The 14,829-nt window shown below is 37.0% G+C and overlaps 1 protein-coding gene across 1 annotated transcript in view; it reads left to right on the forward strand.

Moving 5' to 3' along the window:
* Positions 1-13,529, forward strand: part of LOC307184889 (uncharacterized protein) — a 33,037-nt gene extending 19,508 nt beyond the window's left edge. Inside the window, 1 exon segment of the mRNA XM_079918651.1 lies at positions 7,354-13,529. Coding sequence (XP_079774777.1) covers positions 7,354-9,747 — 2,394 coding nt within the window. The 3' untranslated portion in view covers positions 9,748-13,529.
* Positions 13,530-14,829: the final 1,300 nt, after the last annotated feature.

Consider the following 14,829-nt stretch of genomic DNA (forward strand, 5'->3'; position numbering starts at 1 on the left):
ACACTCCCTAACACCATACAGAAAAATAAACTCAAAATGGATTAAAGACCTAAATGTAAGGCCAGACACTATCAAACTCTTAGAGCAAAACATAGGCAGAGCACTCTATGACATAAATCATAGCAAGATCCTTTTTGACTCACCTCCTAGAGAAATGGAAATAAAAACAAAAATAAACAAATGGGACCTAATGAAACTTAAAAACTTTTGCACAGCAAAGGAAAACATAAACAAGATGAAAAGACAACCCTCAGAATAGGAGAAAATATTTGCCAAGGAAGCAACTCACAAAGGATTTATCTCTAAAATATACAAGAAGCTCATGCAGCTCAATATGAAAAAAACAAACAACCCAATCCAAAATTGGGCAGAAGACCTAAACAGACATTTCTCCAAAGAAGATATACAGATTGCCAACATACACATGAAAAGATGCTCAAATCACTAATCATTAGAGAAATGCAAATCAAAACTACAATGAGGTATCACCTCACACCAGTCAGAATAGCCATCATCAAAAAATCTACAAACAATAAATGCTGGAGAGGGTGTGGATAAAAGGGAACCCTCTTGCACTGTTGGTGAGAATGTAAATTGATACAGCCACTGTGGAGAACGGTATGGAGGTTCCTTAAAAATAGAACTACCATATGACCCAGCAATCCCACTACTGGACATACACCCTGAGAAAACCATAATTCAAAAAGAGTCATGGGTTTCCCTGGTGGCACAGTGATTAAGAATCTGCCTGCCAATGCAGGGGTCACAGGTTCAAGCCCTGGTCCAGGAAGATCCCACATGCCCCGGAGCGGCTGAGCCCATGTGCCACAACTGCTGAAGCCTGCGTGCCACAACTACTGATGCCCGCGCAGCTAGAGCCCATGCTCTGCGACAACAGAGGCCACTGCAGTGAGAAGCCTGTGCGCCGCAGTGAAGAGTAGCCCCTGCTCGCCACAACTTAAGAAAGCCCGTGTGCAGCAAAGAAGATCCAACACAGCCAAAAATAAATAAATACATAAATAAATTTATTTTAAAAAAAGAGTCATGTACCACAATGTTCATTGCCGCAGTATTTACAATAGCCAGGACATGGAAGCTACCTAAGTGTCCGTCAACAGATGAATGGATAAAGAAGATGTGGCACATATATAGAATGGAATATTACTCAGCCATAAAAAGAAACGAAATTGAGTTATTTGTAGTGAGGTGGATGGACCTAGAGTCTGTCATACAGAGTGAAGTAAGTCAGAAAGAGAAAAACAAATACCGTATGCTAACACATATATATGGAATCTAAGAGGAAAAAAAAAGGCTCTGATGAACGTAGGGGCAGGACAGGAATAAAGACACAGATGTACAGAATGGACTTAAGGACACGGGGAGGAGTAAGGGTAAGCTGGGACGAAGCTAGAGAGTAGTATTGACATATATACACTACCAAATGTAAAACAGTTAGTGGGAAGCAGCTGCAAAGCACAGGGAGATCAGCTCAGTGCTTTGTGACCACCTAGAGGGTGGGATAGGGAGAGTGGGAGGGAAATGCAAGAGGGAGGGGATATGGGGATATATGTATACATATAGCTGATTCACTTTGTTATACAGCAGAAACTAACATAACATTGTAAAGCAATTATATGCCAATAAAGATGTTAAATGAAAAACAAAGCACAGCTAGGAATATCACAGGAAGGCTGCTAAAGACTAAAGTCAAAGAGAAAATCTTAAAAGCAATCACATGAAGATGACATATTGCTTTGAAAGGAACAACAATAAAATGGAGAGCTGACTATCAAGCAGCCAAAAGACAAAGGAATGATGTCTTCAGAGTCCTGAAAAAAAAATAACTACCAGACTAGAATTCTATCACCAGAAAATATATCTTTCAAAAATGAAGCTTTCAAACAAACAAAAACTGCAAGAATTAATCACAGTCGCATCTGCACTAAAAGAAATACTTTTTGTGGAATTCATTAGGCAGAAGGAAAACAGTCCTGAAGGAATCACAGATTTGCAGGAAGAAATGAAGAACAAGAATAAGGGTAACTATAAATTGCTATTGATTATTAAAGGCAAAAATAATAGTTTCTTAAAGGATTTAAAATATACATAAAATTTTAATTCATGACAGTAATAATGTAAAAGGCAGGTGCTATAAACAGAGTTAAGGAATTTTAAGGTTCTAAGCATTATCATGGGAGTAGTAAAATTAAATAATTTGTATTAGACTCTTGTAGATCAAAGATGGATGTTGTAATCTCTAAGATAATCACAAGGAGAATAATTTTAAAATTAATCGAAGGAAAAAAATAAATATCTAAATAATGAAAAAGAAGAAAAAACTTTAGGGACAAATAGCAAAAATTTAGATGGTATATATAAGTGGATAGATATCAAATATTACATTAATTGCAATTGGATTAAATAATCCAATTAAACAACCAATATTGTCCGATTAGGTTTAAGAAAAATTCAACTATATGCTGTCACATAACTGTGTGTGTCTCTGTGTGTGTGTTATGACAGAAAGTTTGAAAATTTAAAAATAGAAAAAGATACATGACACAAACACTAACCAAAATAAACCAAGTATAGATATACTCACATAAGACAAAGGAGACTTTAAGGAAAGATGCATTACTAGAGATAAAGAGAGAGATTTCATAATGATAAGGAGGTAAATATACCAGAAGTATGTCAATTCTAAGACTGAATATATCCCCATAATTACAAAATATAGAAAGTTAAACTGAAAGAACATAAATAAGAAATAGATAAATCCAGTCATAGGAAGAGGATGTATTACAACTCTCTCAACCCCTGATAGAATAAGAAGACACACCTAATATTAAAAATCTGAACAACACAATAATTATATCTGAATAAACTGACATACATAGTACACTGGAGAGTACACATTCTTTTTATATGCACATGCATATATCAAAATTATCCATATTCTGGGTCATAAGGCAAGTCTCTAATTTTTTTTAAAGAATTGAAATCACTCAATATGCTCTCTGACAATGAAATTAAGGCAGAAATAAAAATTTAAAAGAAATACCCAAATGCTTCAAAATTAAATAATATAATCCATCAGTCAAAGAAGAAATCACAGAAGAAATTTACATATATTTTGAACTGGGTAAAAGTTAAGATCTGATATATCAAAACAGATTTTACAGGGAAATTTTAAAATTTTAAATGCACAGGTTAGAAAAGAAAGGTTAAAAATCAATAATCTAAGCTTTCATCTGAAGAAGCTAGAAAAAGAACAAATCAAATACCAATGTAGAAGGAAGAAAATAATACATATATATATAAACATAAATAAATACAAAGCTGACAAATATACAACCAAGAAGATTAACAAAACTTAAAGTTGGTTCCATGTAATAATTAATAACTCTTATTAAAAACTCTTCATAAGGGGCTTCCCTGGTGGTGCAGTGGTTGAGAGTCCGCCTGCCAATGCAGGGGACGCCGGTTCGTGCCCCGGTCCGGGAAGATCCCACATGCCGCGGAGCGGCTGGGCCCGTGAGCCATGGCCGCTGAGCCTGCGCGTCCGGAGCCTGTGCTCCGCAATGGGAGAGGCCACAACGGTGAGAGGCCCGCGTAACTCCCCCCCGACAAAAAAAAAAAAAAACTCTTCATAAGACTAATGTTAAAAAGAAAGAAAACATCGATCATAAATATCAGGAATGAAAAAGGAACACCACTACCAATCCTACAGACATTAAAAAATAAAAGAGGATGTTATGAACAACTGTATGCCAATAAATTTGGTAATTTATGTAAAATGGAAAACATCTTTTAAAAACACAATATACTGAAACAAGAAGAAATCTGATTAGTCATATCTTAAGTAAATTAAACTTGTGATTAAAAACCTTGCCACTTCAGTTCACACTAGTGAATTCTTCTAAATACTCATGGAACAACTAACACCAATTTATACAAAATCTTTTAGAAGACAGATAAACAGGAAATATTTCCCAGATTATCTGGGTACCAGCATGACTTCAATGGATTATGACATCCAAACCTGAATAGGACATCATAAGGAAGGAAAACTAGAGACCAATGTCTTTTACAAACACAGATGGAAACATTCTAAACAAAATATCAGTAAATAAAATTCAGAAATATATAAAATAGAAATAATAAATTATGAGAAAACTGTGTTATTTTAGGAATGCAAATCCAATCAATATACTACATTACATTAATAGGTAAAGGAGTAACATCATATGATTACGTCAATGGATACAGAAAAAAGTCACTAGTGAGCACACACTCATGGTAAAATTGTTAGCAAACTGAAAACAGAAGGGAACTTTCAGAAAGTATTTTAAAACCTACAGTAAACATTATCCTTAATGGTAAATTATTTAAAACTTTCCCTCAGGGATCAATAATGAGACAAGAATGCTTGCCTTTACTATTTCACTTCAGTGTTTTACTATAGGTTCTAACCAGTGGAATAAAGCAAAGAAAAAATAAAAGACACAATGATTGGAAGAGAAGAAATAAGTCTTTTTTAAAAATGACATGATTGTATACATTAAAAGTCATAAAGAATCTGTAGACTATTAGGATTAATAAATGAAGTAAGTAATGCCACTGGATATAAGGTCTACATGCAAATAATAATTGTATTTCTATACAGCAACAAAACCCAGAAAATTAAAAATTTCAAGCATCATTTACAATAGTTTCAGAAACATCAAATATCTAGAAACAAACATAACAATATGCATAAGACTTCTACACTGAAAAATATAAAATATTATTGAGAAAAGTTAAATATCTGAATAAACAGAGGAATATATAATGTTCAATAGTTGGAAGACTCAATATTGGGAATATGTCAGTTCTTCTCAACCTACAGATGCAATAAAATCCTAAACAAAACTTCAGATTTCTTTGTGGAAGCTGACAAGCTGAATCTAAAGTTTATATGGGGACTTCCCTGGTCATCCAGTGGTTAAGACTTCGCCTTCCAATGCAGGGGATGTGGGTTCAGTCCCTGATCGGGGAGCTAAGATCCCACATGCCTTGTGGCCAAAAATCCAAAACATGAATCAGAAGTAATACTGTAACAAATTCAATAAAGACTTAAAAAAAATAGTCCACATCAAAAAAAAATCTTTAAAAAAAGAGAAAGGTAAAGTTTATATGGAAATACAAAGGGACAATAATAACCAAAGCAGTCTTAAAGAAAAAGAATAAAACTGGAGGACTTAGCAATCAGATACTAAAACCTATTATGAAGTACAGTAATTAAGATAATATTGTATTGTGGGATAAACAAAGAGAAAAATGGGAAAAAAAGGCTCTTGAACAGAAGTATGGACCCCTGATTTATGAAAAAAATGGCACGTCAGAAACAATTGGGAATGGAACTTCTTTTCAATAGATGGTGCAGTCATTTGGATATTTATATGAAAAAAAAATAATTTGACCCTAACCTCATTAACATGAAAAAATAATTTCAGGAGGATTATAGCTCTAAATGTGAAAAGTAAAGTAATTAATTTTTCAAAAGCACCATACAACAATATTTTCTTCACTTTAGTGTATGCAAAGATTTAAAGAAAACACAAAAAGTTCTAACCATAAATAAAAAATATTGAAAAATTAGAGTAAAAGTTAAGAAGTTTTGTTCTTCAAAGATACCACAAGAGAGTTAAAGTGCATGCCATAGAATGGGAGAGAATATTTGCAATACATACTTCTAAAAAAGTACTTATACCCAGAATATATAAGGAACTTCTAAAGATTAATAAGAAAAAAAGACAAATACCCTAAATAGAAAAATAGACAAAAAACTTATGTACTTCACAAGAATATACACTAATAAAAATAAACGTGGAAAATGTGCTCAATTTAATTAATCATCAGGGAAATGCTAATTAAAATTACAATATGACATCATTACACACTCATCAGAAAGGTTAAAATTAAAAGATATTATCAAATGTTGACAAGCATATGGAGCAACTGGAACTCTCACTCTGCTGGTTTTGGTAAAAACACAGTTGAAAACTGTTTTGCAATATCTATTAAAGATATATATATGTGCACATCTTAAGGCACAACAGTCTAACTCCTAGGAATATAGTAAATATAAATGCACACATAGACACCAAAAGACATATACAAGAGTGTTCATAGCAGCACTACTCAAAATAGTCCCAAACTGAAAAACCCCAGTGTCCATCAACTGGAGAATAAAAAAACAAATGGTGGTATAGTCATACAATAGAATACCATAAAGCAATGAGAATAAAATAAATTAGAACAATATGTAACAGATGAATTTTACAAAGGTAATGTTGAGTGAAAGAAGACAAACATAACACTCTATAACTCCATTTGTATAAAAGTTCAAATGCTCTATGATAATAGAAATCAGGAGATTTCTATTATCATAGAAATCATAGTTATATCTATTTCTATGTTATATCTATATATATATCTCTATATATATCTCTCTATATATCTCTCTCTATATATATTTCTATGTTATATCTATATCTATTTCTATTATCATAGAAATCATAGTTATATTTCTATAACTCCATTTGTATAAAAGTTCAAATGCTCTATGATAATAGAAATCAGGAGAGTGCTTACCTTTGGGGGGAGGGGGCAATGAGAGGAGGGGGCTTCTAGGGTTTTTGTAACATTTTAATTTTAATTTAGGTTTTGCTTATGAGTGTGTTTACTTCCTGAAAATTTTTTGAGTTGTACACTCATGATTTATGCCCTTTTCTAATATGTAATATTTTAAAATAAAAATAACTTTAATAGTGTAAACTTTTGTAAACATCCATTATTGCTTATTTCGTGAATATAATCAAATAAGAATCACACAAAAGAAAGTTTCTTCAAGTACTCAAAAGATATTTTATGAGGAATACTAGTGTTTTAGTTTGTTCTGAATAGTATTCTTTCGCTGGAAGTTAACTTAGCACATGTTTATTTAGAACTTACAATAACTGAGAAGTGGAGATACAACTGGGAACACTTCTGTGACTTTCTAACTTGGAAAGAGACGGCAAATACTATATGCAATAGTAAATAAGGACGCCTGGTGGTGCTGCAGGCTAGGAGTAGGAATGAATGGCTCTGTGGATACCCGGGAAGCCATTAAGCTGGGAATCAGAACTCTGAATGCTTTCTAAAAGAAGGAAGCATTTTACATAAGATCTAGAGGCAGAGATCTCCAGAGAAGGGCATCGTTCTACTGCAGGTCAGTCAGAAAGATCTAATTCGAGTTTATTTAACCAAATCATCTGGGTTGATTGCATACGGAATTGAAGAAACTGCAAGTTCTTGAACCGGGTCTGAACAATGGAGACTGCACCAGCAAAAACGCTACAGAAAAGGCAAGTTATCTTTCTTGCTATATTATTGCTTTTGTGGGAGGCTGGCTCTGAAGCAGTTAGGTATTCCATGCCAGAAGAAACTGAAAGTGGGTCTTTTGTGGCCACCCTGGCAAAAGACCTGGGGCTCAGGGTGGGGGAACTGGCCACTCGGGGCGCGCGAATCCATTACAAAGGAAATAAACAGCTCTTGCAGCTGGATGTAACGACCGGGAATTTGCTTCTATATGAAAAACTAGACCGGGAGGTGCTGTGTGGGGCGACAGATCCCTGCATACTGCATTTCCAACTATTACTGGAAAACCCGGTGCAGTTTTTTCAAGCTGATCTGCAGCTCACAGATATAAATGACCATTCCCCAGAGTTCCTCGAGAGGGAAATGCTCCTAAAAATCCCAGAAAACGTCCAGACAGGGACTGTGTTTCCTTTGAAAATAGCTCAGGACTCTGACATAGGTAGCAACACTATTCAGAATTACACAATCAGCCCCAACTCCCATTTTCATGTTGTCACTCATAATCGCGGAGATGGCAGAAAATACCCAGAGCTGGTGCTGGACAAACCGCTGGATCGGGAGGAAGGGCCTGAGCTCATTTTAACCCTCACGGCGCTGGATAGTGGGGCTCCGCCCAGGTCCGGGACCACTGCAGTCCGCATTGAAGTCGTGGACATCAATGACAACGCCCCTGAGTTTTTACAGTCGGTCTATGAGGTACAGATTCCGGAGAACAGCCCCCTAAACTCCTTAGTTGTCGCTGTCTCCGCCCGAGATTTAGATGAAGGAACGAATGGGAATGTAGCCTACGCTCTATTCCAAGGTGATGAAGCTACTCAACCATTTGTAATAGACGAAATAACAGGAGAAATTCGTCTGAAAAGGGCATTGGATTTCGAGGCAACTCGATATTATAACGTGGAGATTGCAGCCACAGATGGCGGGGGCCTTTCAGGAAAATGCACTGTAGTTATAGAGGTGGTGGATGTGAACGACAACGTCCCCGAACTGACCATGTCGACGCTCACCAGCTCTACCCCAGAAAACTCCCCAGAGACTGTGGTGGCCGTTTTCAGTGTTTCTGATCCAGATTCCGGGGACAACGGTAGGATGGTTTGCTCCATCCAGAATGATCTCCCCTTTCTTTTGAAACCCACATTCAAAAACTTTTACACCCTAGTGACAGAGAGGCCACTGGACAGAGAGAGCAGAGCGGAATACAACGTCACCATCACCGTCACAGATATGGGGACACCGAGACTGAAAACCCAGCACAACATAACCGTGCTGGTGTCCGACGTCAACGACAACGCCCCCGCCTTCACCCAGACCTCCTACACCCTGTCCGTCCGCGAGAACAACAGCCCCGCCCTGCACATCGGCAGCGTCCGCGCCACAGACAGAGACGCGGGCGCCAACGCCCAGGTCACCTACTCGCTGCTGCCGCCCCTCGACGCGCACGTGCCCCTGGCCTCCCTGGTGTCCATCAACCCGGACAACGGCCACCTGTTCGCCCTGAGGTCCCTGGACTACGAGGCCCTGCGGGCGTTCGAGTTCCGCGTGGGCGCCGCCGACCACGGCTCGCCCGCGCTCAGCAGCCAGGCGCTGGTGCGCGTGCTCGTGGTGGACGACAACGACAACGCGCCCTTCGTGCTGTACCCGCTGCAGAACGCCTCGGCGCCCTGCACCGAGCTGGTGCCCAGGGCGGCCGAGGCGGGCTACCTGGTGACCAAGGTGGTGGCGGTGGACGGCGACTCGGGCCAGAACGCCTGGCTGTCGTACCAGCTGCTCAAGGCCACGGAGCCCGGCCTCTTCGGCGTGTGGGCGCACAACGGCGAGGTGCGCACGGCCCGGCTGCTGAGCGAGCGCGACGCGGCCAAGCACAGGCTGCTGGTGCTGGTCAAGGACAACGGCGAGCCGCCGCTCTCGGCCAGCGTCACGCTGCACGTGCTGCTGGTGGACGGCTTCTCGCAGCCCTACCTGCCGGCCCCTGAAGCGGAAGCGGCGGACGCGGCCCCGGCCGCCCCTCTCACCGTCTACTTAGTGGTCGCCTTGGCGTCGGTGTCGTCGCTCTTCGTCTTCTCGGTGCTGGTGTTCGTCGCGGTGCGGCTGTGTTGGAGGGGCAGGGCGGCCTCGGTGGGTCGCTGCTCGGTGCCCGAGGGCCACTTTCCGGGCCACCTGGTGGACGTCAGCGGCACGGGGACCCTGTCCCAGAGCTACCAGTACGAGGTGTGTCTGACGGGAGGCTCCGGGTTAAATGAGTTTAAATTCTTGAAGCCGATTCTCCCCAACCTCCCGACCCAGGGCGCTGGTGAAGAAATAGAGGAAAACGCCAACTTCAGGAATAGCTCTGGATTCAGTTAGGGATCTCATCATGATGCAAGGTATTTGTCATTTATCTCTAATTTCCCCAGATACCGAATTTGAGGGCGTCATGGAGAAAAATTCCATCTTCCGATATAGCCTTGATTTCCTTTTTGTAATGAATTAGTCCAGTTAACTTTCCCTTGTCCAATTTTTGAAAACTAAATTCTGTTGTCATTGCATTTATTTATAGTGTGCCATTCCAAATCCTTGCATGCTGTTGATTTTCCTGAAATTTTTGCTCCTTCCGTTGGTACTTGTTGCAATGAACTGTCTTAATAAAATATTGTTTTCTCTATATTCATTCTGTTTCATCACGCTCTAAGTTATTTGATGCTAAATAGCAAAAATTTAAAATGTTTAAATATTCATTTTGTTTGCAAAGGAATACATTCATATAACAAATACAATACGTGAGAAAGCATGATGAAAACCAACACTTCTATTTACACTTCTTTCCTAGCTCTCATCCTACTGGCAAATAATTCTTTAAATGAATATTTTATTTCAATTATAACATACATACAGAAAAGTGAAAAATCCTTAACACAGCTCACTGTATTTTCAGAAAGTGAACATACTTGGTATCAGCATCTTGAAGAAACGAAACATTATTAGCATCCCAGGTGCCACACAAATTACCCCTTAAAATCACTACCAGCTCAAGTATAACAAATATCTCAACTTCCAATACTATAGTTCAGTTTTGCCTGTTTTGAATTTATATAAATGGAATAGTAGAGTGTGAACTGTTTTGCATCTGGCTTCTCAACAATATGTTTATGACATTTATCCGTGATACTGCTTTTAATTTTAGTTCTTCATTCTTGTTGCTGTATAGAATTCCACTGTATGAATATGTCACAATTTATAACCCATCTTACTGTATGTGGATATTGGGGTTGGTGCAACGTTTGGCTGTTTGAATAATGCTGCTATAAACATTCTCTTACATGTCCTTCAACAAACATGTATATGCATTTCTGTTGGGTATATACCTAAGGGTGGAATTACTACTCATTTAGTTAAGTGCATGTCCACTTTTAGTAGATATTTCCAAATCGTTTTCCAAAGTGGTTGTCCCAGTTTACATTGCTTTCAGCAGTGTCTGGATATACCAGTTCCTCAGCATTCCTGCCAACACCTGGTATTATCTGTTTTTCATTTTATCCCTTTGGAAAGCACTTTTAAACCTTCATTTTCTAACTTTTTAAACACTTTCTTATCACTAAAGAATATGTTTGTAACTTTTTCGTAAACTTTAAACAATTAATTTCATGCTATTGTTGTTTGGTATCTGGTACTTAAAATTTCTCTCATACATCCTTCACATATAGCTGTCTCACTATTTTCTGTTACTTCTCTGCTCAAAATGAAAGCTCCATTTATTGTTCCACTAACAATAGTTTCTTTTGATTTTCTTGGATGAAAGAAACTAATAGAATTCTTATTTTTCCTGTTACTTGTTTTTCCCTTATACTTTCAAACCTCTCAAAAATGCGCTTTTACTTTTATATAGTTAGGGTTAATGACCCATTCTACAACTGTAGCTAAGAATTCCTTGTTTGTCTATAGATGTTTTAAAACCTGAAAAGCAATGTTAAAATTTTACTTTTAATGACCATATAAATTATGAATGCCCTGCAGGTAAAGATCGCCAGGAACACATTATATCAGAACATTATAGTCAGTAAAGGTGGGTTTACTGACTTATAATGAGGGAGACTGCACACCATGGGGAACCATGGGTCAACTAAGTAACAGTGCCCTACAAAGGAGTTAGAGGATTTGGGCTTATGTTAGGTGATTGCAGTAGGGTTCAAGAAAGTCTCCTTCTTTCCTTCTTCTTTTTTTTTTTTAATTCCTTCTCTTTGCTACAGTATATCCTCTAGTGGCTTCTTAAGAGAGAGTGCACAAAAATAAACTTTCTCTGTCTCTGCATATCTGAAAATGCATTTAGTTTTCACTTCCACTTCATAAATGTCTTACATGTTACTTATGTCATTCAATGTTTTATACATTCTAACGATTCGTGCCTTTTCATATCTGGGATTTTTTCATCTCTAGTATTATTTCCTTAATAATTGTATTCCTAACTTTAGCTTGTTATGTTTGTCTGCGACTTGTACTTGTTGGATATTAAACATGTTAAATTGTTTCTCTATCTTTCTTATATTTCTCTTTTACATCTTTGGTTTTTCCTCTATATCCTAACTTAGAGTTAGTCCCTCATTTTATTTTGAGTATTTTTATTGAATTTTTTTTTTGAATTTTTAATTTTAGTGGCATATTTAAATCCCGAAGAGTTTTCTTATTATCTGATTGTGTCTTTTCCATAGTAGCACTTGGGATTTTCAAAGTTCACTTTATTTCCTGAATGATCTGTTTCCTGGAGGTTGCATTTCTCTTTTTGTGTTTCTGTGTCATTTGTGGTTTTCATATGTCTGGTGATAGATTATCTGTTCATATGTAAGAAAAAGAAACTGAGTAGCTGGTGTGTAGCAATTGCTGTTTTCTCTTCTCTGCTTTGTTTTTATTCAAGATTTGTTTTGATGTGGACCATTTTTAAGTTCTTTATTGAATTTGTTACAGTATTGCTTCTGTTTTATGTTTTGGTTTCTCGGCTGTGAGGCATGTGGGTTCTTAGCTCCCTGACCAGGGATCAAACGTGCATCCCCTGCATTGGAAGGTGAAGTGTTAACCACTGGACTACCAGGGAAGTCCCAAGTCTTCTCTGCTTTTGTGTGATAAGGTGGTCTGCACCCAAGTTTCTGTCCTGAGTGGAAATTTTGACATGGTGCTCCATGTGAGGTAGTGCAGAGCCAGGTTTATAAAATATCAGACTTTACTTTAAGGGGCATTGTGATGAATGGGCAAAGAACTCTTTTCAGGAGGTGGCCCGGCAAGTGTCAGGAATAAATATCCTAGTGTTCTCCAAAAAATTTTCTTTTATTTCTTTAGAAATGAGCCTTAATGTTTTTGAAGGAAGGTTTGGAGGGAAACTAATAATTATTAAAATTATATGTTACATACAATGTATTATTATTATTACTATTATACAATTTCTATGCACCTTACTGTTTTCTAAATTCTTTACACATATCTCATTTAATCCTCAAAATAATGGTACAATTGGTATGCCAATTTTAGAGATGAACAAACTGGACATACAGAATTAAAGTAACTTGCCCAAGGCTACCTAGCTAGTAAGTGGTGGAATCAGGATTTGAGTCCAGGCAGCCTGACCCTAAAGACATTACTTTTTTGTTTTTATTTTTTTCTATTTTGAAATCTATTAAACATTCCAAAAAGTGTATACAATGTATATGTGCAGTTTAAAATAAAAATAATAAAATGTTCATCACCCAGCTTAAGAATTAGAACAATACCAAGACCTTGGAAATCTCTGTGTGCCTCCATGATAACATCTTCCACCCTCATTATAATCAACCACTATCCTGAATTTTTAATTAATTACTTGTTATTCTTTGTAATTATATCAGATATACATATATAGCTAAATAATACATTGTTTGATTTTTGTCTGTCTTTGAAATTTATATAAATGGATTCATGTAGTATGGATCATCTGTGGGCTTGCTTTTTTCAATCATTATGGTATTGAATTCATCCATGTTAATGCAGTTCATTCATTTACATCACTCTACAGTATTCCACTATATAAATACACCTTCACCTTTAAATTCATTTTAATGTTGATTGACTTTTGGGTTGCTCCAAGAGTTTTGTTACCATAATAATACCGCTATAAGCATTCTTGAATACATCTCCTCATGCACTTGAGCAAGAGTTCCTTTTGGGTACAGGCACATCTAGGAAGGTACTACCTGGGTCATAACAACAACTAGAAAGATATCGAAGTGAGTAAAATAGACTATTAAAAGATGCCAACACCAAGATGAAAGAGATGTTGGAAATATCTGAGAATGATTTTTAAGTGGACCGAAAAGTGCCTCAATGAGCAATTATAAACATGCTTGAAACAAAAGAAAAAATATTCTCAGAAAAGAAATGTAAAGTGGCAGCAAGGAAATAAAGAAATATAAAGGAATACCAATGGAATTTTTACAAATTAAAAATACAATCATTGAAATGAAAAACAGTAGATGAGCTCAACAACAGGAAGACAAAGAGTCAGGGAACTAGAAGATAGAACAATAGCAATTATGTACCCAATTTGAGCAAAAGAGAGAAAACAGAGTGTAAAAATTAACAGAGGCTCAGGGACCTGTTGGACAATACCAAGAGATCTAATATTTGTGTCACTGGAATTCCAGAAGGAGAGGAGAAAACTTTCCAAATGAGGCAAAAGATAGAGACCCAGAGATTCAAGAAGTCAAACAAATCCAAAGCAAGATAAACAAACAAACAAAAAATTTATACCAAAAGACACAGTCAAATTTCTGAAAACTAAAAAGAAGGAAAAGATCTTAAAAGCAGCAAGAAAGAAATGACACATTACCCATAGGGCAATAACTATCTGAATGAGAGTAGATTTCTCATCAGAAACCATGGATGTCAGAAGAAAATGGTGTATTTTCCAAGTGGTGAAAGAAAAGAAAAATTAACCCAGAATTCTATGTCCAGTGAAAATATCCTCCTGGAAGAAATTAGTTGCCAGTAGGCCTACCCTAAAAAAAAAAAATTAAAAAAAAAAGGCTAAAGGGAGTTCTCCAAACAGAAAGGAATCAATAAAAAAAGGAATCTTGGAACATCAGGACAGAAGGAAGAACACAGTAAACAAAAATATGGGTAATCACAATAGACTTTCCTTTTCCTTTTTAGAATTTAGTTTTCTAAATTATGTTTCACGGTTGAATCCAAAATTATAATACTGTCTGATATAGTTCAAAATGTATGTAGAGGAAATATTTAAGACAATATAAATGGGGGAGAGTAAAGGGAGGAAGGTTTTCAACCCTTCTCTTGAACTGGTAAAATGACAACCAGTAAACTGTGATAAGTTATGTGTGGGCCAACCACTATAAAAGCTATACAAAGTGATACACTAAAACCCACTATAGAGAAATCAAAGTAGAATTCTAAAAAATATTCTAATAA

Source organism: Stenella coeruleoalba (assembly GCF_951394435.1).
Source record: "Stenella coeruleoalba genome assembly, chromosome: 3".
NCBI classification, from domain to species: domain Eukaryota; kingdom Metazoa; phylum Chordata; class Mammalia; order Artiodactyla; family Delphinidae; genus Stenella; species Stenella coeruleoalba.